The sequence below is a fragment of the Penicillium canescens genome (assembly GCF_028828765.1).
Source record: "Penicillium canescens strain IBT 15451 chromosome Unknown utg000011l_segment0_segment0, whole genome shotgun sequence".
NCBI classification, from domain to species: domain Eukaryota; kingdom Fungi; phylum Ascomycota; class Eurotiomycetes; order Eurotiales; family Aspergillaceae; genus Penicillium; species Penicillium canescens.
This window is the reverse complement of record NW_026703973.1, coordinates 711,560-737,500: the sequence shown is the minus strand read 5'-3', so window position 1 is coordinate 737,500 and position 25,941 is coordinate 711,560. Positions and strand designations below refer to the sequence as shown.

At 46.3% G+C, this 25,941-nt stretch overlaps 9 protein-coding genes across 9 annotated transcripts; 5 read left to right on the top strand and 4 right to left on the bottom strand.

The window, feature by feature from the left end:
• Positions 1-79: 79 nt before the first annotated feature.
• On the bottom strand, positions 80-944 carry N7446_013006 (type 1 glutamine amidotransferase; the record flags this gene model as incomplete). The annotated part of the gene is made up of 3 exons (XM_058521748.1): positions 80-385; positions 440-663; positions 716-944. 3 exons carry the CDS (start codon positions 942-944, stop codon positions 80-82), a joined length of 759 nt encoding a protein of 252 aa, XP_058365225.1.
• A 394-nt stretch (positions 945-1,338) lies between these two features.
• On the top strand, positions 1,339-2,898 carry N7446_013005 (glutamine synthetase family protein; the record flags this gene model as incomplete). The annotated part of the gene is made up of 4 exons (XM_058521747.1): positions 1,339-1,759; positions 1,811-2,073; positions 2,121-2,173; positions 2,226-2,898. 4 exons carry the CDS (start codon positions 1,339-1,341, stop codon positions 2,896-2,898), a joined length of 1,410 nt encoding a protein of 469 aa, XP_058365224.1.
• A 4,858-nt stretch (positions 2,899-7,756) lies between these two features.
• N7446_013004 (amidase) lies at positions 7,757-9,710 on the top strand (the record flags this gene model as incomplete). Its single annotated transcript, XM_058521746.1, has 7 exons — positions 7,757-8,014; positions 8,070-8,210; positions 8,258-8,528; positions 8,590-8,897; positions 8,954-9,103; positions 9,152-9,536; positions 9,583-9,710. 7 exons carry the CDS (start codon positions 7,757-7,759, stop codon positions 9,708-9,710), a joined length of 1,641 nt encoding a protein of 546 aa, XP_058365223.1.
• A 1,274-nt stretch (positions 9,711-10,984) lies between these two features.
• N7446_013003 (FMN-binding negative transcriptional regulator) lies at positions 10,985-11,755 on the bottom strand (the record flags this gene model as incomplete). Its single annotated transcript, XM_058521745.1, has 1 exon — positions 10,985-11,755. One exon carries the CDS (start codon positions 11,753-11,755, stop codon positions 10,985-10,987), a length of 771 nt encoding a protein of 256 aa, XP_058365222.1.
• A 767-nt stretch (positions 11,756-12,522) lies between these two features.
• N7446_013002 (Cys/Met metabolism PLP-dependent enzyme-domain-containing protein) lies at positions 12,523-13,770 on the top strand (the record flags this gene model as incomplete). The annotated part of the gene is made up of 2 exons (XM_058521744.1): positions 12,523-12,690; positions 12,763-13,770. The coding sequence occupies 2 exons, from the start codon at positions 12,523-12,525 to the stop codon at positions 13,768-13,770; spliced, it is 1,176 nt and encodes a 391-aa protein (XP_058365221.1).
• A 484-nt stretch (positions 13,771-14,254) lies between these two features.
• Positions 14,255-16,061, bottom strand: N7446_013001 (MFS transporter; the record flags this gene model as incomplete). Its single annotated transcript, XM_058521743.1, has 4 exons — positions 14,255-14,587; positions 14,652-15,529; positions 15,622-15,890; positions 15,946-16,061. The coding sequence occupies 4 exons, from the start codon at positions 16,059-16,061 to the stop codon at positions 14,255-14,257; spliced, it is 1,596 nt and encodes a 531-aa protein (XP_058365220.1).
• Positions 16,062-18,355: 2,294 nt separating this feature from the next.
• catA (catalase catA) lies at positions 18,356-20,693 on the top strand (the record flags this gene model as incomplete). Its single annotated transcript, XM_058521742.1, has 3 exons — positions 18,356-18,589; positions 18,640-18,952; positions 19,003-20,693. The coding sequence occupies 3 exons, from the start codon at positions 18,356-18,358 to the stop codon at positions 20,691-20,693; spliced, it is 2,238 nt and encodes a 745-aa protein (XP_058365219.1).
• A 1,275-nt stretch (positions 20,694-21,968) lies between these two features.
• On the top strand, positions 21,969-23,948 carry N7446_012999 (uncharacterized protein; the record flags this gene model as incomplete). Its single annotated transcript, XM_058521741.1, has 3 exons — positions 21,969-23,684; positions 23,740-23,872; positions 23,913-23,948. The coding sequence occupies exons 1-3, from the start codon at positions 21,997-21,999 to the stop codon at positions 23,946-23,948; spliced, it is 1,857 nt and encodes a 618-aa protein (XP_058365218.1). The 5' UTR covers positions 21,969-21,996.
• Positions 23,949-24,606: 658 nt separating this feature from the next.
• On the bottom strand, positions 24,607-25,426 carry N7446_012998 (SDR family NAD(P)-dependent oxidoreductase; the record flags this gene model as incomplete). The annotated part of the gene is made up of 2 exons (XM_058521740.1): positions 24,607-25,315; positions 25,368-25,426. The coding sequence occupies 2 exons, from the start codon at positions 25,424-25,426 to the stop codon at positions 24,607-24,609; spliced, it is 768 nt and encodes a 255-aa protein (XP_058365217.1).
• Between the last annotated feature and the right edge of the window lie 515 nt (positions 25,427-25,941).

Here is a 25,941-nt window from a genome sequence, read left to right as displayed (position 1 = left end):
AGTTGTAGATCCGACTCTTGATCTGTCCGGACCGGGACTTGACTTGATGGCTTATCTCGGGTGTAATAACATTTTTGTATTATGATTTGCTACTTTGTGCCTCCACAATGAACTTCGCCATTGCCTTCGCTATCAATCGCCCATCATGAGGATTCCCCGCACGCGACAACCCATCCTTATATAATCCATCATTGAATAAACCGCTTGCATGCCTCACTTCTAGCAAACTAGACATGATTCCTTCGTGAAACTCAGGATGCCCCTGCACCGACAACACTCGCTGTGGCAAGTAAAGACCCTGGACCCCGCAAATCGGACTTGTCGCAAGGTTGGTGCAGCCAGCCGGGATATCGAAGACAATATCTCGATGCATTTGTTGGATGGACTATATTCATTCGCCGTGTTAGGCCACTACATCACAATGGAATTTATCACGTACCAGTGTGTTCTTTCCAAACAACTTCTTCCCGGTATCGGTCAAATTGAGCTCCTCCACAGAGATCTCCCATCCGATTTCACTTCTTCCCACTTTGGCCCCCAGTGCTCGTGCGAGAATCTGGTGTCCGAAGCAGATGCCAACTACAGGCTTCTTCGCTTCAAACACACTCGTCACGTAGCTCGTGAGACCGACGATCCACTCATCGTCGGCCCAGGCATCATGTTCTAGTAGACCACTCAGCAAGAATCCATGTTTATATTTTCGAAGAGAACTCACTGCTTCCGGTCATGAGCAAGGCATCGTAGTCTCGCAGTTCAGGGAACTGAGGATTGTTTACCACATGGTAACCGCTGAATTCCACATCAATTTCGTCTGATAACTCCAAGTCTTTGAAACCTTGCTTCATCAGAGCTTGGAAGATAGCATGGTAGTCGCCATATTGCTCGAGGACTGGCTGAATTGGGGTGTCACACACGAGAACAGCTACACGAAGACGGTTTGACATTGTGTGTATACAGAATTGTGACTGGAATAATCAGGTAAATTGTGGAATTCTATGAAGTCCAACTTTTGAATGCTGGCCCGATAACGTCACGATAAGCGCGCTACCCCAACTCCACAGCGCGGACCGCGGAGCATCTCGGTCGCGACATTATCCGACGGCCATAACTTCACCGGTGACCCTCTGCCGATGATCACTTGTACGACATGGTGCGCGCTTTCTCTACCGCGGGGATTATCGTTGATCAAAGATGCGCGGGATTAATGACAACCACAAGCTTGACCCGCAGCATCCCCAATGGCCCGCAATTCGCGCAATTGTATAATAGAGCCATGGTGGCAAGCGGGAGATCTGTTTCTCTTCAGTTTTCTTCAATTGATTCTCTACAGTTTTCAAAATGATTACACCCACCATGATTACTGTTGAATCCCTCCCCACTCTTCTCGCCGACGACATCAAGGTCAAGGTCGCCGGCATTGACAGCGATGGTGTCCTCCGTGGCAAGGTCATGGCCAAGGAGAAGTTCCTCGGCATCGCAGAAAAGGGCTTTGGCTTCAGTTCTGCTCTCTTCGGTTGGGATATGCATGATATGATGTGGACAACCGAAGCACGCGTCGCGCCCCCAGAGTCAGGCTATGCGGATTTCCTCGCCATTCCAGACCTGAACTCATTCAGACGTCTGCCATGGGAGGAGAATATTCCATTCTTCCTTGTGCGCTTCCTCAATGATACTGATCCGGTATTGGCCGATGGAAGGAGTATGTTGAGGAGTCTGTGTGATCGGCTTGGAGGGGAGGGAATTCGAGCTCTGGCTGGAGGTGAGATGCACCGTTACTGCATGCAAGTTAGCTTACTCTAACAATCGATAGTTGAACTTGAGTTCATGAACTTCCAGACTCCCTCCGAAGACGGATACGGCAGCGCCGGTTCCAACCACCCCAATCTGGCTTCCTTCCTGGAGAAGAACGCCCCCAGTTCCCTTCGACCCATCACAGCTGGCATGTTCTGCTACAGCTCAACACGCCCTGTTGCCAACAAGAAGTACTTCTATGATATTTTCAACACTGCTGCGCAGATCAATTGCGGCATTGAAGGGTGGCACACTGAGGGCGGGCCCGGTGTGTACGAAGCTGTATGTTACCCTTCCAAAATATAAGAGACTTTTCTGACATTTCACAGGCCCTGAAGGTTTCAGAAATCAGTGAAATGGCCGACAAGGTTGCAATGTTTAAGTCGGTGCTACCAACCCAAGTATTGTTTCTAACCATCACTAACAAGAGACAGACTCCTCACCAAATCATTGGGAATGGATCACGGAGTCACACCCTGCTTCATGGCTAAGCCCATGCATGGCATGCCCGGAAGCTCAGGCCACATTCACATTTCCCTCGCCGACAAAGAGGGTAAGAACCTCTTTGCGCGCGAGACCCCCGAAGCCCACCCTCAATGGTCAGACATTGCCCACCTATCCGACACAGGACGCCATTTCCTCGCCGGACTCCTAGACGCTCTCCCAGATATCATGCCACTCTTTGCCCCTACCGTCAACTCATACAAGCGTCTTGTCGAGAACTACTGGGCACCAGTACACATCAGCTGGGGACTCGAGGACCGAATTGCCTCTATTCGTCTCATCACACCACCAGTCTGCAAGCCCGGTGCCACACGCTTTGAAGTCCGTATCCCTGGTGCGGACTTACATCCTCACTACGCTCTCAGCGTCATCCTCGCAGCTGGCTGGAGGGGCGTGCAGAAGAAGCTTGAGATCAAGGTCCCGCCTATGTCAGCGCGCAAGGCAGGGGACCATCGTCCAGAGCTGCTGCCCAACACTTTGGACAAGGCTTTGGATCGGTTCTCGGCACCTAACAGCATTGCTCGTGAGATTTTGGATTCAGAGTTTGTGGACTTCTTCACTGCTACGAGACAGCATGAGTTGGGTCAGTGGAGGAGGCTGTGACTGATTGGTAAGTTGGACAAATCATGGTGCTTATTGAGGCACTGCTAACTTATTTATAGGGAGATCAAACGGTACATTGAAATAGTTTAAATCTGTACATTATACCACAACCAATGGAATTTTGTCAATCGTGTATGTTCTGGACCTCTTAAGTCTGTAAGAATATTTGGGTTATACGCTTTTCTAGTAACGTCAATGTCCCTACCTAAAAGCTAAGAGCTAGAATAGAGAGATTTGATCTATATATATTTGATCGATTTCACCTAATGGCACTCCTAAAAGACAGCGATAACATCATCAGTTTCCATACGAAGCGACATAGAATGAAGCGCGTTATTATTCAAGGCGCTAGTGCTAGCGACGAGTTACCGCCGTAGGCATTATAGGCGATATGCTAATGACCTTAGCTCGTGTTGTTAATTTCGAAGTGGGTTAAGTTAGAGCATACTTGGCAAATATTGGTCGTCACGATCGTGGGCAAATACTATTTGCGAATATACACATTGTAGTGGTGGAACCCGTGACAGTAGCGTATCAATGGCCTAAGGTGTCGCAAATGCTTTGGGAAGCATACATACAGTCTTTTCTTAGAGATAGCATCATCCTACCTTAATATGACTGCAGCGTTTTACCAGATTCTTCATTCATGATCTAGCTTCAACACTAGTGCAATAGCCACCTATAGAGACTGCTCTCTACGCCTGAGCAGGACATGGGAGTGGTTGGTTGTGCTGTATCTCATTGATATCGACCCGTCTGCTACACCAGACTGCCATCGTGCCGTCCCCATTTCAAGATATAGATGAAAATGATAGAGGAAACATGCATGTGCATTTTGTAGGTTGCAATCGAGATCCAGAGAAGAAAGAGAAGAAAGAAAGGGAAAGTGTGCGTTGGATGAACTGATTATACCAGATAGTCGTGCGCAATGGTCACGAAATACGGCCTCCAAAAAGGATTCGCTTTATTTTGGCCTAAAACATGAATTGAAATTGTCAATCAAGCTACAGAACTTGGCATATTTACCCATCGCAGCACGCTCTACCGGAGTAACCTCGTGCTAGATGACTAAACTCTACAATATCCATATGTGAATAATTGACCAAGTTGCAAAGAGGTTGAAAGCTCCATCCAGAATCTGGCAACGTTCGCAGGGAGCCTAGAAATTGAAGATGCACTCCTATCAAGTGATCAGATCTGTATCCATCTCCATCCATTACCGTGTATCAGTCCACTCATCGAATAGATTCTCAAACTGTGTCTTCTTGTTGTGATATAAGCCTGGTGTAGATCAGGAACCAAGCCCCATCATCGGAGATAATTCCTTCATGATGCAAATGTATACGAAGAACCAAGTTGATTTGAAATCAACTTAAGCCCCACGTTTTACATAGTGTTTTGTGCTCCCTGGAAAGTAAAGGAATAAATAATAATATCCTCCAAACAACAATGCTGAGTCCCCGTTCTCCCTGATGGGGGTGTGTCGTGTCTGCCTGGCTCTTAGAGTGGATGTTCAATTGGCAAGACACTAGGGGTTTTATTAATTTGGTCTCATTGCTTAACCGGCGAGATTGCCTTCGTGTCTATCACAAAAAGCGGGATATGCGCGATCATACTCAGCATCATTTCCGGCGTCATTCTTTTTGTGTTTGCTATTCCGCCCTCATTCGCCAGAGTCGCTATACTCGTCTATGTTGACTTTGCATCCATCATACTCGCTCTGGGATTTACTATCATCGTGACGGGGATACAGAGTTTTCACTCAGTCGATAATGCAGTCGCTACCTGGTCCGCCTGGCCAGAGCAAGGCCTTGGCTTGTCTGATGGCTTTATCGCTGTCAACAACATTGTCTTTGCATACTCATTTGCTGCCGCTCAGCCATCTTTAATGGAAGAAATGCACACCCCAGTCGATTATGTAAAATCGTTGTGACGCTGGGGGCCGTTGAAATTACCATCTACACTGTGACCGGAGGTGTCATTTACTACATAGTTGGAGAAGGAGTGCAATCTCTTGCTCTCTCGTCTGCTGGAGAGCTCTGGTCAAGGATCATTTTGGTATCGCCCTACCTGTGATCTTCAGTTCTGGTTCCATCAACACAACTGTTGTGTGTCGATTCATTCATGGACAATTGTATCGGAACTGTGTCGTCCGATATGTGAATACTACAAAAGGCTGGGTCACATGGACCATATTTGAGACTATCACAACCCTCATTGCTTGGGTCATTGCAGATGTCATTCCCTTTTCTCAGAGCTACTTTCAATTTGTTCGTCCTTGTTTGTTTCCAGTCTTTCTTTCTATTTTCCTGCCTTAATGTGGTTCTTTGCTTGTTAACGAAGGGTCATGGTACTCCCGATGAAATATATGGAAGGCCGCTTTGAATGGGTTCGTTTCACTCCTTGTGTTGGTTATCCTTGGATGTGGTACTTATGCCAGTGTTGTTGAGTTGGTGAGTAACAACGGGGCAATGATGACGTTGAGACTAACATCAATTTTCAGATCAAAAAGTTCGACTCTATGTCTGTCAATAAACCATTCTAATGTCAGCTTGCGTATCAATTAGAGTTAGAGGTGATCGCAGCTTCTTTGACATGGAAGGGGTTTGCTTTCTAGGATTCTTACGACGGGCTGAGACTTACAGGTGGCATTTTGATTCATGACCTGGTAGAGTGGGTATATGTGATTTTCAAGGATAATATAGCGAATCCCATCGGCATGATTCGTCAAGTCAAACTATTAGAGAACCTTGAAGAGTTGCCTTCTACCTTCTATAGATGTTTCCGTTTGTATGATCGGCCGGAATTGAGACATAAGCCAATGTATTTCCAATCATGAGCTGAAGATTGATTACGATTGGAATGACTCAAGTTTTAATGTTCTAACCTACCATAAAACTAGTACATCAGATTGACACTTAGTGCTTTGTATTATCCGGAAGAACAGGAATTTTTGGACAGACAAAAAAAACACTCCTTATTCTAGAGAGGGCGGGTAGCATAGGTGATCTACCAATGAGAGAAAACATCAGTACACGACGGTATTTCGGAAAAGGACGGACTAGGGGGAAAAATGGAAAGACACTACTATGTTACCCAGCTTTGGCCATTATACACCTTCTCATACGGAGTACCATATAAATACCCGGGTTTTGATGAAACAAAGATCGCCCGTATATTTCTCCGATGCGCCGTAACCTCCATCCCCTGTCACTAATACGTATCGGACTTCCACATGCTGTTCGGACATAAATGGACCAGAACCTCTCAATTTGTGCGACGGATCAGGCCTAGGGTAAATATCTGAATCTTATCGCCGAAACCCAGAACGCGTCAACTAATTGCGAGCATTGCCGACACTCTAAAATTAGGGCCACATTAGAAGGACCCCCATGGAAGCTATTCGGACCCCCTCTCCGCCTAATTAAGCCGGCCGCAATAATTGTATTTCCAATGCATGAATTCTTGGCAATGCAGGATGCCCGAGCATCGGCGGTCATGGATCCAATGTACTCACTTCTATTTACTATACAGCCCCCTAGTAAAATTAAGTCACCATCATTCCTCACCCACGACGAACTGGCTTCCTGAACTCAAGGTACTTCCAATTGCTATGTGGACATCTAGTTAAATCAAATATCTACCAGCGACCAATTTCCTAATAAGTCACTAGTCCCAATTAGGAAACCGATACTGATATCACAACTCTGCGGATTTGAAGGAATCCAGCATTTCCGGTTTTCTTTATAAAAAAAAAGCATGAGAAAGTCAAAAGATCGAGACAATTTTGGCGTATTACCTATTTGGCAATATAACCAATGCTTCCTAAGGCTATTTATTGGGCTCTTCGACGCTTCCTAAGCCGATCAGACCAGAAATTCTTACCCTGGACCGTAGATAAAGCTACTCCTAGTGCCTAAGATATCGCCGGCGACGTAGGAATGCTTGCGGGCAACGCCTAGGCTATAGTTTGCGCTCCCTAAGATGCCGATGAAGCTATTCCCCGCCCTAAGAGTGCTAGGAGCATGCTCGGGCGGGCTTAGATAAGCCAAATTTACGAGAGAGTGACTTATTTTTACTAGTGTTTTGCATATTAAATGTAGGTACTCAGATGGTATATTGGGTATGAGTATCCATGAGACCTCCGATGCTCGGGGCATGCATTAGCATTGCCAAGAAATGCATGCATTTTTAGCGATTAATGCATTGGAAATACAATTATTGCGGCCGGCTTAATTAGGTCTAGCAGGTGGAGAGGGTGTCCGAATAGCTTCCATGGGTTCCTTCTAATATGGCCCTTAAATTATGGTGTGATGTGCAACAACCTCGCGACCTTTGAACGCGACGTGGATGCGAGTTTCTCACTTGTTCCGGACTACCTACCGCGAGTATCTCGATTTGTATCTTTAGAAGTAATGCGCACAGGGCACTATAGAGTTTAGACTTAGGCTCCCATGAGTCGCCGACAAGATATGGGAGTGAAATGGCATCCGACCGAACTGTTAGCAATTGCCGGTAAGGGGGAATGCTTAACTAGCGTAAACCGGCTCTAAAAATCGTGAGAAATACTGGGGAGTTAATACTAAGTGAAACCTTAAACGAATGCCCCGCAATGACTTGATAGGAAATGATTTAATTACCTGCCTCATGTCTTCACGCGGTATCGTAATGTTTTCCTATCTCAACACCACTCCATACGGTTCCATACGTTCCTAGCTTGTTACGTTCACGGTCACAAACCCCTGTCACTTTCTGGACAGACCCCGCATAAGAATTTCAAGCTATTTATATGTTCCTTCCCCTTTCTTTCAATAGCAATACCATCCGGCTACCTAACCGTCCAGGTTATAATTCTGATATGGACTGGGAATCCCTCGCAACGAAGAAGAGGAGTGACCTCGAGGCGTCAATTCCTCCAGAATGGCGCATCAAAATTCACCCCGCTGACGGCTCTGTCATGTCATTCCCAAGGACGAGTGGACACCTCACACCGGAAGAACTGGTTATTACTGAATGCTCAGCTACAGAGTTGGTTCAAAATCTAGCTACTGGAAAGCTTACCTCAGTTGCGGTCACCAGGGCGTTTTGCAAGAGAGCCGCGCTGGCGCATCAGTTGGTGAGTCGAGTGCCCTACGAAGTTATGAAAAACAAGAATTGTTGATCCATTACAGACGAATTGCATTCATGAGTTTTTCCCCGATATTGCGCTAGCCAGAGCGCAGTATCTGGATGGTTACTTTGCAGAGCACAAGAAGCCAATCGGGCCATTGCACGGACTGCCCATTTCATTGAAAGACCAACTCCGCGTAAAGGTAAGTCGATCTCTACACCTATCACGGACTACAGCTAATGAGAACAGGGTCTTGACACTACTATGGGTTATGTTTCTTGGATTGGAAAGAAGGATAACGATAATTCTGTCCTTACGACCATGCTTCTCAACGCTGGTGCAGTACTCTACGTCAAGACCTCTGTACCCCAAAGTCTGATGGTGTGCGAGACCGTCAATAACATCCATGGCCGTACCACGAATCCGCGAAACAAGAACTGGTCTTGTGGAGGGAGCTCTGGGGGAGAGGGCGCTATCGTTGCATTGCGTGGCGGTGTGATAGGGGTTGGAACTGACATTGGTGAGTAGATGCAGCTTGAGCCTTCTTCTATGTTTGATAAAAAGCTAAAAAGAACAACCAGGTGGCTCGATACGAGTTCCGGCAGCCTTTAATTTCCTTTACGGTCTCCGACCTAGTCATGGCCGTCTTCCCTACGCTAAGATGGCCAACAGCATGGAAGGACAAGAGACGATCCACAGCGTATGCGGACCACTTGGCCATTCCGTAGCTGACATGCGACTCTTTGTTACATCTGTTCTCTCTCAGGAACCTTGGTCCTACGACTCAAAGGTTATTCCAATGCCGTGGCGACGAGACGAAGAGGAGACTATCAAGACCAAGATATCCTCCAGTGGATTGACTCTAGGTTATTATTCATGTGACGGCAACGTAAATTCTTGTCTATGTTAACGAACTTTTGCAAGGCCGCTTACCCGCTCTAACAGGTTATGCCTCATCCACCGGTTCTACGAGCAGTTCAAACTGTTATCAATAAGCTCAGTGAAGCTGGGCATACAGTTCATCCTTGGGAACCTTACAAGCATGCACATGGTGTTAGCCTTGCCAATCGCATATACGCGTCTGACGGGGGAGCTGTAAGTCTTTTAATATACTTAGGAAATACAGCCACTTATACTACTTAGGATATATTCGGTGTTCTCAAAGCTTCTGGAGAGCCAGCAATCCCGAATATCGCCGATCTAGTGAGCCCAAACCTGCCAAAGATGAACGTCAATGAGCTTTGGGATGTGCAGCTTCAGAAATGGGATTACCAATGCGAATATCTTTCCAAAATCCGTCAATTTGAAAAGGAGCTTGGCAAAGAGCTAGATGCTATCATTGCTCCTATTACGCCTACCGCGGCTATCCGACATAATAAATTCAAGTATTACGGATACGCCAGTGCTATCAACATTCTCGATTTTACTAGCGTCGTGGTGCCAGTCACGTATGCTGACAAGGCTATCGATGTCAAAAACGAGAAGTTGAAGCCGCTGTCAGATATTGATAAGACTGTGCAGGCTGAATGTAAGTAACACGGCTTCTGCAAAATGCAAGACTAACGGCGTAACAGATAACCCGGCAGAGTATCATGGCGCACCGGTGGCAGTGCAGATCATAGGAAGGCGATTGACTGAGGAGAGAGTGATGTGTATCGCCGAAGAAGTAGGGCGTCTACTTGGGAACGAGGTAACACAGTAGAGTGGCAAGGGAGCTAGCGGACATTCTGTGTTTATTATTGCAATACACAACCAAGTATCTTCCTGCTACGATGCGAACGGTACAAAAGGTGATCAAACCCGCAATCCATGCTATATAAGACCACAGATATGAACATGAAAATTCTACAACTAGCCAAACTACTGCATCCATGTAGTGTTACGAAAGGTTTTGCGAATGTATTTTCTTATTGTAGTGGTGGTACCCGTAACAGTACTGTATTATTGGCCTGAGGTGTCGCAAATGCCCCAGGAAGCATGCATGCAGTCTTCTCCTTCTAGAGATAGGAACTTACCATCATCAATATGACTACAGTTTTTCCACCAGATTTTTCCTTCATGATATAGTTTCAAGAACAGTACGATAGCTAACTATTGTTTAAGCGAGTGGAACAGCTAGAACATCACCTTAAATGCGAAATTTGGTGATGACACATATTGACAACTAAACCCTTTCATGATTCAATATGGTGACTAGTATCTTATTGTAGTAAAATTAGATAGCTATGAGACTTTTAATAAAATAAAATAAGAATTGAAGAGATTACGGTAAAATAAGGTGTATTTTTGCATTTTTATATAAAAATATATACATCTCGGCCTTGGAGTCTCTAAATAATCTAAGGCTCCTACAGTATACTTAATTACTTATATATAACATATCCTTAGAGTTAGCCTTCTTATTATCCCACGAGTGTGGAACTTAGACATTGTAATTTATCACCTTTAAGGTGGTGTTCTAACTTGGCTGTTCCACTCGCTTACATGTTCCACTCGCTTACACAATACGTTACCCCCTGAGACTGCTCTCCACGCCTGAGCTAGCCATGGGAGTGGTTGGTCGTCTTCTCTCCATTGATATCGACCCATCTGCTATGTCAGACTGCCATCGTGCCATCCCCATTTCAATATATATATATTGTTGCTGTAGCCTGAATATCACTTCACAAAGATCCGCGGTAAATGAGCACTACTACTACGACGACTACTACTTCAACATCAGCTTTGGCGTTTCCTTTTCACAATAAGTGCTATCCGGCTTCCCAGTGACATTGTTAACCATAGCAGTAAGTAGCCATTTCTTTGAGTTTTCGTTTTTCGTTTTTCGGCTATTTTTCTCTGGGCGTATTCTATCATTTTGAGTAGTGCTAAAACCTAAGACCCCTGACTTCTGGAGAAGGGCGTGGGAGACTTATCGGAGTTACAGCAATGTTTTCATATGCAAGAGCTGCAGTCAAACGAATAAATCGCTAACGCTTAAGTCTTGTTTCTCATAAGCTCCTGTCTTTCTGATACATTGCGGGCCATTTCCTTGCCAAGTGCAGTGTCCAAGCTCTCAAACCCCGCAATAACGCCTTCGCGGTCATTTTCAGGCATTTCCTGACTCATTTTGAACTTGCCCCCGAGACTGGTAATGTCGACCTGAATGCCAATGATGTTTTTCTGCAGTAAAGCGATGTACCGATCAGGGGCATCGGATACTTTCCAAGGTCCCTGTTTCTCCACACCATCGTATCCCATCACTGATGTCTCTGCATGCTGGGAGAGATCATGGATCTGTCGAGACAGGTATTCCGTAGATGCGACCCCATTGTCGAAGAAGATGGTGGCCTTGCCGTACGCTTGTACGGCAGAATAGTTCCATGTCGGCACAACTTTGCCTGTCGCTGGCTTCGTTTCAGTATAGAACTTAGGCGTCACATAGTGATGAGCGTGTGCCGTGAACAGAACCAGCACCTCATTATCAAGTTGCACGCCACCTTGAGCCCCATCAGGCATGGCGCACTTGGCAGACTCTATCATGGCTTTCGCCTGGGGATTCTGTCTGGCCATGTGCCCCCGAAGGACACCAAGCTCAGATTCACTCGACTCGTCGGTCACATCCATAACCCATGGGATATGGCTCGTTTGAAGGAATGGATAGCCTGACGACGCGATTGCAGTAGTCACAGTGCCAAGCGGATTATTTTTGATGAAGTTGCGAAGGGTAGGTATGTGCGAATCCGCATGAATCGCTCGTAGGTACATCGTGACTTGATGAGTATACGCTGGAGTATCGACAGAATAGCCAGCCGTAACTTTTGTCTTTGTATTTGAATGGAGTATACTGACTGATTTCAATGAACAAGGATGTAAGAAAACCTCGTCAAGTCAGGAGGGGAAAGAGGAGCGCGAGGCCTTTGTCAAGGCCCGATCAATGCCAGGAAAGGGATGAGTAATATAATTAATCCATGAGTCAAGGTTCCGGAGCAGGGGTGAATATTTCCGAACGATACAAAGATTTTAACAAATCTCCGATGTACATCGGGGTTACATGGGAACCGTAATTTTGGGTGGTTGGATGGTTGATGCGAGCCTAACCTTATGTATTATATCCGACGCGTGTCCATACAGAATTGCATGCGAGAGTTACTACGGGTTTGCTAGAGCGGGAGTAGGCGAAGATGTGGAATTCATTTGCCCACAGGAGGACCGAACTGATACTTCGGTCATGAAGTAGACTCCACTACTGCCTGTGCAGTCTTGTCATAATCGTACTACTTCTCTTCGGGAATAATCTCGACTTTTCTCCGTGTAGGGACTACAGTTACGTAAAGGGAGATTTGAGTTCCCAGTTTGATAGTAGTCGTCGGATTTAAGTCATTTCCTTCGGATGTGATGTAGAGAAGAAATTTGCAGCACCTTTGAGTATATATGTCCACGAGTTGCCATGGACATTTCTGTGCACCCCCGTTCTGCCCGCAAATACGAAACATTCTATTTGCGCAGCTCCCATCGAACCTCTCACAAAGAAAATGTCTTTATCAATGGAGGATCTGGAAGCCACATTTTCATTGGCTACGAATGCCATTCATATGGATGATCGCTATGCTGGGCCTGATGTTGCGCCGGCCATGCACCCTAGCACAACATTCCGATACCCCTACAATCCAGAAGAGCTTGAGCCCCGGAGAACTCTATCTGTAAGCCATCGGTTGAGTCCGCTGCAAGACGATCGGAGTTTGAATGTTGCTAATCTGTTATACACATTGTAGAAGACCGACATGATCTATGCCAGACTTGCCCGCCCCACGGGATCTCGACTCGAGCACATCCTGACAAAGCTCCTTAAAGGAAACTCCTTGGTTTACGCGACCGGACTTTCCGCCATACATGCCTATCTCGTTCGGCTTGGGCCCAAGAAAGTTGCAATTGGTGGAGGCTACCATGGGACTCATGCTGTGCTCGACATACACCATCGTCTGACCGGTACCCTCAAAGTAGGACTGGACCAGTTGGATAAACTCGAGCCTGGAGACGTTATACATCTTGAAACTCCCTTGAACCCAACCGGTGAAGCGCGGAACATTGCTGCTTACGCGAAAATCGCCAAAGAGAAGGGTCTCTATCTCGTGGTTGACTCCACATTTGGGCCACCAGCTTTGCAAGACCCTTTTCTGTGGGGTGCCGATATCGTCATCCATAGTGGCACCAAGTATATCGGTGGACACAGTGACATCATGTGCGGTATATTGGCTATACAGCGAGAAGATCTCTTTATAGGTCTTTGGGAGGACCGTTGCGCGCTAGGCAGTGTTCTCGGCGGGTTCGAATCTTGGCTCGGCCTTCGAAGCTTGCGTACTCTGGATATCCGCTGCAGAAGGCAGAGCGAAAATTGCACCGCCCTTGTTGCATGGATGACCGACAGGATAAAAGACACCAAGGTGAACGAAGTCAATTCAACTGTGCAAAAAATTACACATGCCAGTCTTCAATGCTCCGATATGAACTGGCTTCAAAAGCAAATGCCTAACGGGTTTGGCCCGGTTTTCGGCCTAGTCATGAAAAGTGAGAAGTATGCGCAGTGGCTCCCGAGTAAACTCCGCATATTCCAACACGCAACCAGCCTTGGGGGCGTGGAAAGCTTGATTGAATGGAGAAAGATGTCGGATCATTCCGCCGAGGGCGACGTTCTCCGAGTCAGCGTGGGTATTGAAACACTGGAGGATCTTCAGAAAGACATTTCAAACGGATTCAATGCTATAATGGAAATGCGACAGTGAATTGACTTTCCTGGTTGCTGGTACGGCGAGGAAGGCCATACTTGCATCGAAGCCGAGCGGGGATACCATGCTATCTGTTCGAAAGTAGTCAAATTACTCTTGCCAAAGCTTTCTTATCGCTTAACTTTCTTTACTGGGCTTCCAATTTCTTGCTCCAGTAGTGCCCTCTTTTTTTGTTTTTTTGTTTTTTTCCTCTTCTTTTTTTTTTGCTGAGAGTTATCCTGATCTGGCCTTACCTATAGAAGCGTCTGAGCTGCTGGTGCCAGTATAGTGGCTACATCTGCAGTGTGTACATCTTTTATAACCAGAACAACGCCTTTACATCGCGGTAGTCCTACTTCTTCCGTGCTCGCTCATCAATATGAGAATGTTGAAAAATTCCGTGAAGTAAGGAGTATATGATCTAGCATTTATGTAACAACTTCTTGTGTATGAGTCCTCCGCCGACCTCTTGAATGTCTCAACAGCAAACTCGTCGGAAACCTCACTTCCTGTCGATATTAACCGCGTAATTGCTGTTCTTGCGGATCCTCGGTCCATATATGTACAGCAAATATGGCACACAGGTCAGAACTGCACTGATAGACCCGAGTATCGTGAGTGTATACTGTACTCCAATAGACTGATAAATCGGACCACCAGCAATAGTCACCCCGCCCGCGACCACATATCGCGTGAACACAAGAAACCCTAGTGCGGAAGCCGAGTATGTATCGTAGGAATCGATGAGATACATGTAAGAAACGATGAAGATAGTTGTAATGCCGAAGCCAAAGAGGACGGTCGCGACGAGAGGAGACCATATCGAGATTGCCGGCTGTATCATAATGAGAAAAGAAAGTTAGTCTTCCACATATTCACTTGATATACAGAAGACTTACGTTGCTAGTCCATCCCATCCAGAATAGACTGACTGGCACTGCTGGTGCCCCACCGAGCATTGCATACCAGAGTCTCATCTCAGGGTCAACTGCAGAGGCTTCGCCTCGAACGTAAGCCTTCGCTGTCCAACTGTACACTACTGGCACCACGCAGCCCACAAGCAAGGTGCCAATTAGCATACCAGTCCAGCACAGACTAGTCAGGCCCTCGGAGATGCCGTATGTTTGGCCAAAGACAAAAGTATAGCCCTCTAGGAACGTGAACAGGACGATGTAGATAATCGTCAAGTAGAGCGAGATCAGGATGATTATCAGCTCAGAGTAGAACATAGCAAACGGCCGGTGCACCGAGAGCTTCAGACGCTGCCCTAGACTCTCGCAATTCATCTCCGTGGGGGCTCTGTATCTCTCATCTCCCGTCTCTTTTCGAAGTATCGAGGCTTTCCAATAGAGAATAAGATCGCCGTAGGTCTCTGGCTGAAACAGGAGAACCAGAACCAGAACTATACCTCCCATTATAAGCATTATCCATTCTAGCCAGCGCCAGCCTAATTTTACTGGAATGTAGCTTCCAATCATCTGACCGACCATCGGCCCTGAGAATGCTGGTATAGCGTAGATAGGAAAGGCGTAGGCCTTCTCTACCGGATTCCATAGATCTGCGACCGTGCCACCGGCGCAGCTTAGTGGGGTAGAAGCGAAAAATCCGGCGAGAAAGCGAAAAATGAGGTGACCGTGGAGGTTTGGTGCGAATCCCGACGCCATAATGAAGACCAAAAAGATGAGCATGGTTGTTAGATATACCGCATTGCGTCCAAAGGTCTCCGAGAATGGGCCGGAGAACAGGGAGCCGAACGCAAATCCGATAAGGAAAAGGCCTAAATAACAGTCCAAAAGATACAGCTTGAGTCTTTTCTGAGCTTGAAGGGATGGAGGGGTGATAGCAGAAAGCAGAAAAAAGTCGACATACCTGTTGCGAGAGATCCCACGAGTTCAGATACTTGGAAATACTCACTGTATTCCCTGACACCACATGCATCGATTGCAGATGCTGCAGTGACAGACAGCGCAATCAAAGAAACCATGACAGTCATGAAAAGTTTTCGTCCTGTACTTTGATTTGCTGGATTCAAAGGATCACTTTGCCCTTCCCAGCCGACGAGAATCAATTCATCTGTAACTGTTGATTTCGTGAAAGATTGCTTTTCCGGGGTGCCATGATGAAATTTCAGTTCACATCTATTGTAAGTTGTGTCAGACAATTCAGGACCAGAACTCTTTCGCCAACACTTACTTCGTGTTATGAGGAGATCCAACAGTGTAGCTTGGGCAGCTGCAAGCACTTCTTAGCTCAGACACTTGTTGTTGAACTGCTTGTCGAACTCTCTGGTACTGAAGATAAGCCTCCATCACAGGCAAGACAATGAAGACAAGGTGAGGGGAAGAGGTATAGAGGTATATAATATGATTAAGCGTTGGCTTAGACGATTGAGGTATTCAAGGAAAAGCTGAAAGCTGACAAACTCAAGTTATGTAGTCGTTACCTACATTACAAATTGCAAGTTCATATTGAGGCATCGGAGATCAACGGCCCCTGGTAACATTTCCGATAACCTGAATCCCGAGGTTAACTCCGACGTTAATCCGATCTGCTATTCCCCGATGGTGACTAATTATCCAGACACTTGCACTGCTAAATCATGATGTCGCTGTCTAGTACTTTTTGGAAATTGTGATGGCGAATATATATTACAAAACTTTATATAAACCTGTGGATGTGCGCTCGCTTCCTTCAGCTTGTATATTCTTTTATATCCGTCTGTGGTTAATCCAACATAGCGATGCCGTTTCATATCAAAATTGTTTTGAATGATGAACACCCAAAGGCAGAAAATGATGCACTTCCTTTCGTCTTCAATATAGCCCTGTGTGGCTCTGTCGTGTTTCGTGGTAGCGGACCGTTTGACGGATACTTCAAACTGTTCCTGGAAGGTTTTTCTCCCATTAGCCTTACCACTTTTCCCAAATGCTAATCTACAGGGGATTTGATGAACCAAATATGTCTCGAGTCCGAAAATACGTATACGCTGAAAGTGAACGGTCAACGGGTTAGTGGGAATTAGCTATCAGCTATTGACCAAGTAAAGTCTAACAACATGTCTCCGATAAGTTGCTCCATTTGGCTCAAGAGTGCAGACTTCCTGAGATGGGAACTTCGTCCGCTATCCAAGATATCTCAATCCCGTTTAATTTCAAAATACCCGACCAGATTCTCCCACCTTATAATTCCGAAATGTCGGCATTCGACACCCCTCCTTCGATTTGCATTAGTCTCTATAGAGGATTCGACTCTCATCCCATCGTGTACGCACATTGCTATGTCTCCTATCGAATTCGATGCCAGACGATCATAGATGACAGAGTTGTTGGCGAGGTAGTGCAGCCATTCAAACTCTATCGGATCTCAGACGTCGGCCCTCCTCTTTGTGCTAATGATTTTCCTGGCGAATATCTTCTTTCGGACCAAAGAGCATTGTCTTCGTTTCTAAAGGTCAAACGACACTTCCATCTCATGATGAAGGCACGGGAGCCTAAGCCAATTCTCATAAGCAAGGCCCATCCATCGACCACGATCGATATTCACTCGAGACTGCTCAGGTACAAAGATGCTTATCCAGATGTCATCCCAATACCTGTCTCAGGCCAAATTTCCATTGTCATCAAGTCCGAAACTATTTTTTCCGTCACTCCTTGCTCCCAAGTACCAACCTCGCTAGAAGCTACCAACTCGGTTGATATGGTGAAGTCCTCGGCGGTTCACCTTCAATGCAAAAAGAGGTTAACATTATCAGAGTTTTCTCCTGTCGAAAATAGTGTTCCAGGTAATTGAAGCTACAAATACCCTGCATGTGGAGGCCTGGAGGTTGAAGTCCGTGTGCTAATCCCACTTCTCCAAGAACCCCATAGAAACCGCAGCGAGGGGTTTTACTGGGAGTGTGACACGAAACTTGTCATTGATTGCTCCAATATGGGACTTACTCCGCCTACTTTTGCCTCGCCGTGGGCATATCGAAGGTACGCGGTCCATTTGGCCTTTGCCCTTGATAAATACCCGAGACAAGGGTTAAATTTACGGATTCCCGTGCAAGTGAATTATTCAACGTGAAGATTATTGATAAAACCGGGAGTGAGTCCGCAGTGCACTAGAACACTATCCAAGTAGACTGGAAACCATTTAAATGATTTTGTAGTATAACGGCTATCAGATTGCCAAACCAATTGCATTGTATTGTATCTCGGCCAAGAAGTAAAATCAAGCAGGGATCGCTATCATGTCTTCCGAACCCTAAAAAGCAGCAGGACATTCTCCGATTGCTCGGGTATCGGCGGTAGATTTCTCCGACCTTCGACGCTAACCTTTCGGAACTCGATCTTCCTCCTGTCATCTCCGAACAACAACATTTTCCGTGACGGACCATGTATTTACAACCAATTTCAAATAATTGAACCAATCGGGGCCGTAGTGATTCAATATTCCTGTTTACTCACGTTGACGTAGAAATGACGTGAACGACATATGATCTTACCACGGCTCTTGCGGTCATGCTATATAAATGTTTCCCTCGCATACTTGACCTTGCTATTGCCATATTCTTTTGGACTTCGAAACGCCGTAGCACTCAACATTTTTATTTTCAGAAGAAATGGCTGCCACTATTACTCGGGGTCTGGAGAAGGCCCAGCAAGCGTCTCAGTCTGCGTCCTCTAAGAACAAAAAGACGGTTGATCTTTCTCATGACACTGTCGACGCTCATACCAGCAAGCCACAGACAACGGATCATGGCGTTCGCATAGAGAATCCCGACAACTGGCTCAAGGTTGCATCTGACCGCAAGACTGGCCCATCTTTGCTGGAGGATCAAATCGCAAGGGAGAAGGCAAATTTAGCCTCCTAATACCAGGTTCAGCTTTCTGACAGGGGTTGTAGATCCACCGTTTTGACCATGAGCGAATTCCTGAGCGCGTCGTCCATGCTCGTGGAACTGGTGCATTTGGCAACTTCATACTCTATGAAAGTGCCGAGGACGTAAGCCATGCTGGTATTCTTACTGACACATCCCGTAATACCCCAGTCTTCATTCGCTTTTCGACAGTGCAGGGCAGCAGAGGCAGCGCGGACACCGTGAGAGACGTGAGAGGCTTCGCCGTCAAGTTCTACACCGATGAGGGAAACTGGGACATCGTTGGAAATAACATACCTGTGTTTTTCATCCAGGATTCGATCAAGTTCCCAGACTTTGGTATGTTTCTCTTGACAGATGTATTAGAGGTAAGCTAACATGGCGAACAGTGCATGCCGTCAAACCTGAGCCACATAACGAAGTTCCGCAGGCTCAGACTGCGCATAACAATTTCTGGGATTTTGTCTATCTTCACCCTGAGGCAACCCATATGTTTATGTGGGCTATGTCCGATAGAGCGATCCCTCGTTCATATCGCATGATGCAAGGATTTGGTGTCAATACCTATACATTGGTCAACAAGGACGGTAAACGCCATTTTGTGAAATTCCACTTTATACCCAAACTCGGGGTGCACTCTCTTGTCTGGGATGAAGCCCTGAAGCTTGCAGGCCAGGATCCTGATTTCCATCGCAAGGATCTGATGGAAGCCATTGCTAATGGCGCGTACCCCCAGTGGGACTTTGCTATTCAAACTATTCCTGAGGAAAAGGAGCACGATTTTGACTTCGATATTCTTGATGCGACCAAGGTTTGGCCGGAGGAGCTCGTCCCTCTTCGACGTATTGGAAAACTTGAGCTTAATAAGAATGTGGATGAGTTTTTCCCGCAAACTGAACAGGTCGCGTTTTGCACTAGTCATATCGTCCCTGGTATTGATTTTTCGGACGATCCATTGCTGCAAGGCCGGAACTTTTCCTACTTTGACACTCAAATCAGTCGGCTGGGCATCAATTGGGAAGAGCTACCAATCAACCGACCTGTCTGCCCTGTGATGAACTTCAATCGCGACGGTGCAATGCGTCACCGAATCAGCAAGGGTCCTGTCAACTACTGGCCAAATAGGTTCGAGGCGCTACCTCCAGCCAAGGCAGAAGAGGGTGCATTCACCTCATACACTGAGAAGATATCAGGTTTCAAAAAGCGTGCGCTCAGCGAGAAGTTCCGCGACCATCATACCCAAGCGCAAATGTTCTACAACTCGATGTCTGAGCACGAAAAGGCACACATCATGAAGGCCTTAACTTTTGAACTTGACCACTGTGATGACCCTGTTGTATACGAACGTCTCGCCGGGACTAGGCTTTCCGAGATTGACCTGAAACTTGCCCAGCAAGTCGCTGAGCTAGTCGGGGCTCCTATTCCTGACAGACAACTCATGCCAAATCCTGGCAACCGCGCCAAGGGTCTGTCACAAACCGAATTTCTGCCAGAAAAGCCTACTATTGAGAGTCGTCGCATTGCTATACTCATTGGTGACGGCTTCGATCAAGTTGCTTTTACGGGTATGAAGATGGCTATCAAGGCCGCAGGAGCACTGCCATTTGTGATCGGCACCAAGCGATCTCCGATTTATGCTCAGGGGCAGTCTTCTGAGAACTCAGATGGTGTGATTGCAGACCATATGTATGATGGCCAGCGCTCAACAATGTTTGATGCTACCTTTATCCCGGGTGGGTCCCATATCACCACTCTATTGAAGAACGGCCAACTCCGGTTCTGGGTTGTGGAAAGCTTCGGGCATCTCAAAGCCATTGGAGCTACTGGCGAGGCTTGCGATTTCGTTAAGCGCGTGTTGGGTAATACTTTGGATGTTAGGCTCGCATCTCCTGCCTCAGCAGAACCTGTTGAATGGTACGGAGTTGTTACTGCTGGCATGCCAAAGCCAGAGAGCTTCAAGGAGGGCTTCCAAATCGCCAAGGCGGCAAAGGACTTCGTGAGCCAATTCTTCTACCAAGTTTCTCGGCACCGGAACTACCAGCGTGAACTGGACGGCCTTAGTTCGGCGTTGGACTGGTAAATGGGCAGATTGGTCGAAAAAGTGCGGGACATGAAAAAGTGCGGGACATGGTCGTTGAACATCGTATCCCAGTTACTGATTGCGTTCTAGTGTTCTAGTCTATTTGAGTCAATTTATTTTTATTTTTTTCAAACCAGATAAACATATTAAAACTTTAAGACACGGCTTTAATTGCCATAAATAATTTGCACAGGGGTTCGCTCCCATCACGTACGCCTGATAGGACCACAGCCACTCCCAAAATCAGCTTAACCAGTACATACTGAATACCTCTTATCTGGTGTCCCATCGCCATGGCTTTAGCGCGGATAATCATTGAGCAAACCGCGTTAATAAAAGGTGATGGGCAAGAGGAAAATGCTTCAGTAAGGTTCTTTATATTCTGCCAAGTGTAATTAGATTCTACTCTTCAACTCTTGGTCAGTTGATGTTAAGATTCACTGTACTATATGGCCGCATGACACAGATGGCATATACTGCGGCCCTCAGCTTGATGCGCCTTGCTCCATTAATTATCTGCGCTAACCTTGGCGGCATGGCCAGGGTAGAGTTACTCTGTATGTATCGGTCAAGCCGATTTCGGGAACTATAGAACAACAAAGATGATGTTAGGACGACGTATATGGGACATCCCAAGCTCACACCCTCCCATATGCCTCACAGTAATCCTCTTATATAAGTAAACTTCGCTTATAGCCTGGTACTTGCAGGGTAAATCATCACGATTCCAGAAACAACGTTCATCTTGAAGGTCGCCATCAAGCGTTTAATATTTGAGGGCCTACTATGGAGGTATTCTGACGTTAATCCACCTGAATCCGGAGTTCTTCTGCATATACATTTTCGCTGTAAAATTAGATAACCGCATCCTGATCTGCACTTTCCGCTCATATTCTTCCTCCCACCCGGGTCTTCGGCATCAAGTGAGCCTCATCTCCAGGCAGACTGGACTATTTCTGCTGGATCTAAGCTCTGAGAAAACCAATGGGGTCTTTATGGGTTGGGTCTTCGTATCCAAAGAAGACTTGGTCGTTTTGATCTTTTGTGAACGTAATTTTATGCTCGCCTATTACATCTTCCCAGTCCTAAGGAAATGAAGAATATGGTTTTCTCCGATACTCGGGCTTAAGCCGTCAATTCGAGTTGTATCGCGGCGAAAACGGCGATCGGGAATATGTATCTCCGAATCACTCCCTCCTTGCTTCAAGTCCCCTCCGAACAACTGCCGCGTCGGACTTCAGAATCGGAAATTGTGTCCTTTCATATGGGAATGATTTATAACACTCCGGCACAAACTGGGCCCATGGCGCAAGTCTCAGGCTCTCGTCGTCGAAAGCGTAAAACCGTGAATTGCGAGGAATGCCGACGCTCTAAATTACGATGCGATCGCCAGCATCCGTGTGGCGCTTGCAAGCGTCGCCGACGCGATGCCAGCTGCTCCTACGAGGTTTCCACAGATGTACCTTCACCAGCCAACACTCACAGAACAGCCGCTACTGCTCAAGCGTCAACTGTGTTTGGCAATAGAGTAGGATCGCCATGTACGCCATCGAGACAAAACCTTGCCAGAGCTTCAGCATCACAACAGGGGCTGCAGGTATCTGAAACGGATCAATTGCCTCTGGATACGCACTGGGAAACCGTGCTTGAAAGACCTGCCCCAGAATCCGATGCTTACGACGCTTCATCACCTCTTTCAATTGGCCTGCGTATGTCTCTCCAAGAAATCATTGAATCTCTTCCGCCTAAACCCTGTTGCGACTATTTGGTTTCACACTTTTTTAAAAACATATCCACTTTGTTCCCTATTCTCCACGGGCCGACATTCCAAAAACAATATACTAGATTCATGCAACGACCTCCTGACATCGACATACCTTGGCTGGCCTTGCTTTTCTCTATGTGCTCTCTGGCTTTAAACACTATGGATGAAAGCGATCCTAGGCTGGCACGTTACTTGTCTCAACTGCCTTCGAGCCCTGCGCAAGTTCCTGCTACGGTTTATGTGTCTCGTCGCCTTCTCCGAACCGCAATGACGTGTCTGTTAAAGGACAATTTTTTTGTCAACCACAAATTCAGCACATTCGAGGCTTTGTTAATGGTGATTTACAATCTTTCCCACAATGAGTCTGTCGACCAAGGGTGGGCCTTGTTAGGGATGGCATTGAATATTGGCATTGCATTGCGGTGTAATGTGGATCAGAACCTAAGCCCCATTGAGACAGAAAGACGGCGACGCTGTTGGGCTGGACTCTTAACATTACATACGTATCAGGGCATGCTATTTCGGGATGTTGATATGTCATATCTTCTCAACATCAAGTCCTCCTTACCTGCCAATGTCAATGATTCTGATATCACAGACGAAGGCAAATTACATCCGTCTAGTCGAGGCGAGCCTACGCAAATGTCGGTCATGTTGGACAAGGTTCGGCTTTTCCGGCTTTCTACTGAGATCTGTCGTCATATATCGGGCCCTTCGCGACTGGATCAACATTTACTGCATGAAATCGATACAGCGATAGCCCAGGAACAAAAACAATGGGACTTTACATATATGGTGGACGGCTCGCCAAGCATTTTGGATTCTACTAGCTACGCATATTGGTGCGTTTTGCAGACTTACGCACATCATCTCTACCTTCTTTTACACCGACCTTTCCACCATTCTAGATCATCTTTGTTTCTTCCGACATCCAGAGAAAGATGTATCAGCTCTAGTAAAGCCTTGATATCCATTCACAGGGAGCTGTACGAAGCTCCACTACTCCGAAATTATCTCTGGTTACTCAGTGGGGTGACAAGTCTGAAAGCACTCCACGCTGCTGTGGCCCTCAATTCGTGTCTTCAAGATGTATCATCGGTAATTGACTCAACATACGACTTGGACTCTTTGCGGGAGGAGATTGAAAACATGGTCATCCGTATGAAAGACCTTTCAGGCCGCAGTAATATTTGCTCCAGAGCGTATCGGATCCTCCGCCATTTGCAGTAGGTTACGCGCTAATACCTTGCCAATTCTCAACTAATTGAAAATCTACTCTAGGAGCCAGACAGGCACGAGAGATACCCCCGCAGGGAGCGTGGGGACTCAAGAGACTCAATTTGAGACTTTATTCGATGAATGGACTGACATACGGGAATGGATGGATACGGATCTCATCAATTGGGTAGGAGGAGTACGTTCCCAATTTCTGGGCTACCTGCTAACTTTTACAGAATTTGGATGGAGCTTTCAACGTCTTTGCTCCCTGATGAATTCTCACGCGAGGATGATGTGTAGCGGAGCCGTGTCGTACGAGCTTATTCCGATAGAAAGCCTTGCGGGTGGGTCAAAGCTTCTCAGTGGTTTTTGTGATAAAGAAACATCAATGGAGCACTTGGCTTCAATCGATTTTGACACCTTCCTCATTTTGAAAATGGAAATAGGTCCTTGGAAGTTGCCTGTATTAGATCTCCCTTCTCTTATTTCTTCGACTCCCAATCACAAAGCCGAATCCAGAGTTAGTTGCGTCAAATTCCCCTAATTTGAACGTTATTGCTCTCTTTTCGCGCAACTGAGTTTTCTTTTAGAGTACCATTGTACAAACTTCAACTCGGAGGTCCACAATTGGCAAGAGAGCGCAATTAGCAAGAACCCAGTAGTATATAGAAAAAAAAAAAAAAAAAAAAAAAAAAAATGGGGGTTTTACTTAATTATTACGCGAGAACAGTGTGTCTAAAAGAAATACCAAGTATACCGAAGCCAATAAAGCATACTAACATTGCGCTAGATAATGACCGTAAGTGGAACCAACCATCCTCATAGTAGGTACAAGACGTTTCTTGGGTCTCAAAATATTTAGATGTGACTATAAGTAAAAGACAAAAGAGAAGTCCAGTCAAGCCCCGTCGTAGTGGTTTAAGCTATCTATCATTTCAACCCGCCAGCAAGCAGAATACTTTGTCCAGTCATATAACCAGTCTTGCAGAGCATCGTTATCACATTAGCACATTCCTGCGGTGTGCCTAACCGACCCACTGGAATGTTGGACACATCTCCAGGTGTCCCTTTTAGGGATTTGGCGTCTGGGATCATTCCGGTATCACCAATCATCGCCGGTGCCACATCATTAACCGTGACCCCATCGTGAGCCAGTTTAGTGGCTAAGTTCTTCATCATGCCAGTGAGACCAGCCTTGCTAGCAGCGTAATGACAACCATTTATTCCGCCCCCAATTCCCGCAATCGATGACATAAAGATGATTCTTCCCCACTGTTGAGAGACCATGTATGGGACAGCGAGCTTAGACAGCAGGAAGGAGGACAAAAGATTCACTTGTATCATCTTTTGAAATTCTTCGAGCGAGATGTCGACAATGTTTGAAATTCGTTTGCCGTAGCCTGCGTTTGAAATCAGGATATCCGGTCCAGACTGCTCGTGAAGCGATTGAATTTGTTCATAAAGGGTTGCAATATCATCCGCATTGCTGACATCCACTCTATGAGACGTGACCCGACGGGATGAGTCCTGTGTTTTCAGCTCGTCAATCAGGGCTTCGACGGCTGATTTATTTGTGGAATATGTCAATGCTAGATGCGCCCCATGAGTGAACAGATCACGGGCGCAAGCTGCTCCAATGCTTTTGGCAAGTTGTCAGTGACGAGCATCATATGAATTAACGAGAACATTACCCTCCTGAGGCACCCGTAATCAAGACAAGTCTTCCATTGAGGTCGTTGTTGAGAACCATGTCTGCTTTACTTGTCCCAGATGTGAAACGAAGACAGGGAAGTAAACTGAATAAGTATCGTTTTGTGTGGCCAGCTTCGGCACCTTCGGGAAATGCGGCCACTCTATGGAAGCTTTTCCTAATCCTTTTCTAAGCTATCCACCAATCATTGCCATTGTCAGCATGGGATTTGCCGTCTGTCCATTTCCCAACGCCGGTTCCCTAAAAACAAAGCTAAATTGCGTGTGACGGCTAATGCAATGACCAATCGGCATCTCATGGAGTGACTTCTTGCCGGCTCGACTAATATCATACAAGTATTCTGCAATAGAACCTATCACCATAATTTAAATTCCGTGTGCGCGGAGACATGGTTCTAATGCCGATAAACTTCAGAAAAATACCCTCCCCCTTCCTTCAACAAATCGTCTATTGACTCAGCTTGAGTGTCAAAGCGTCAAAAGCGATGATTCATGCCGAAAACACAAAAAACACAATTTGTCGGCAAACGAAGAAAATGCTTAAAACTATTTGTA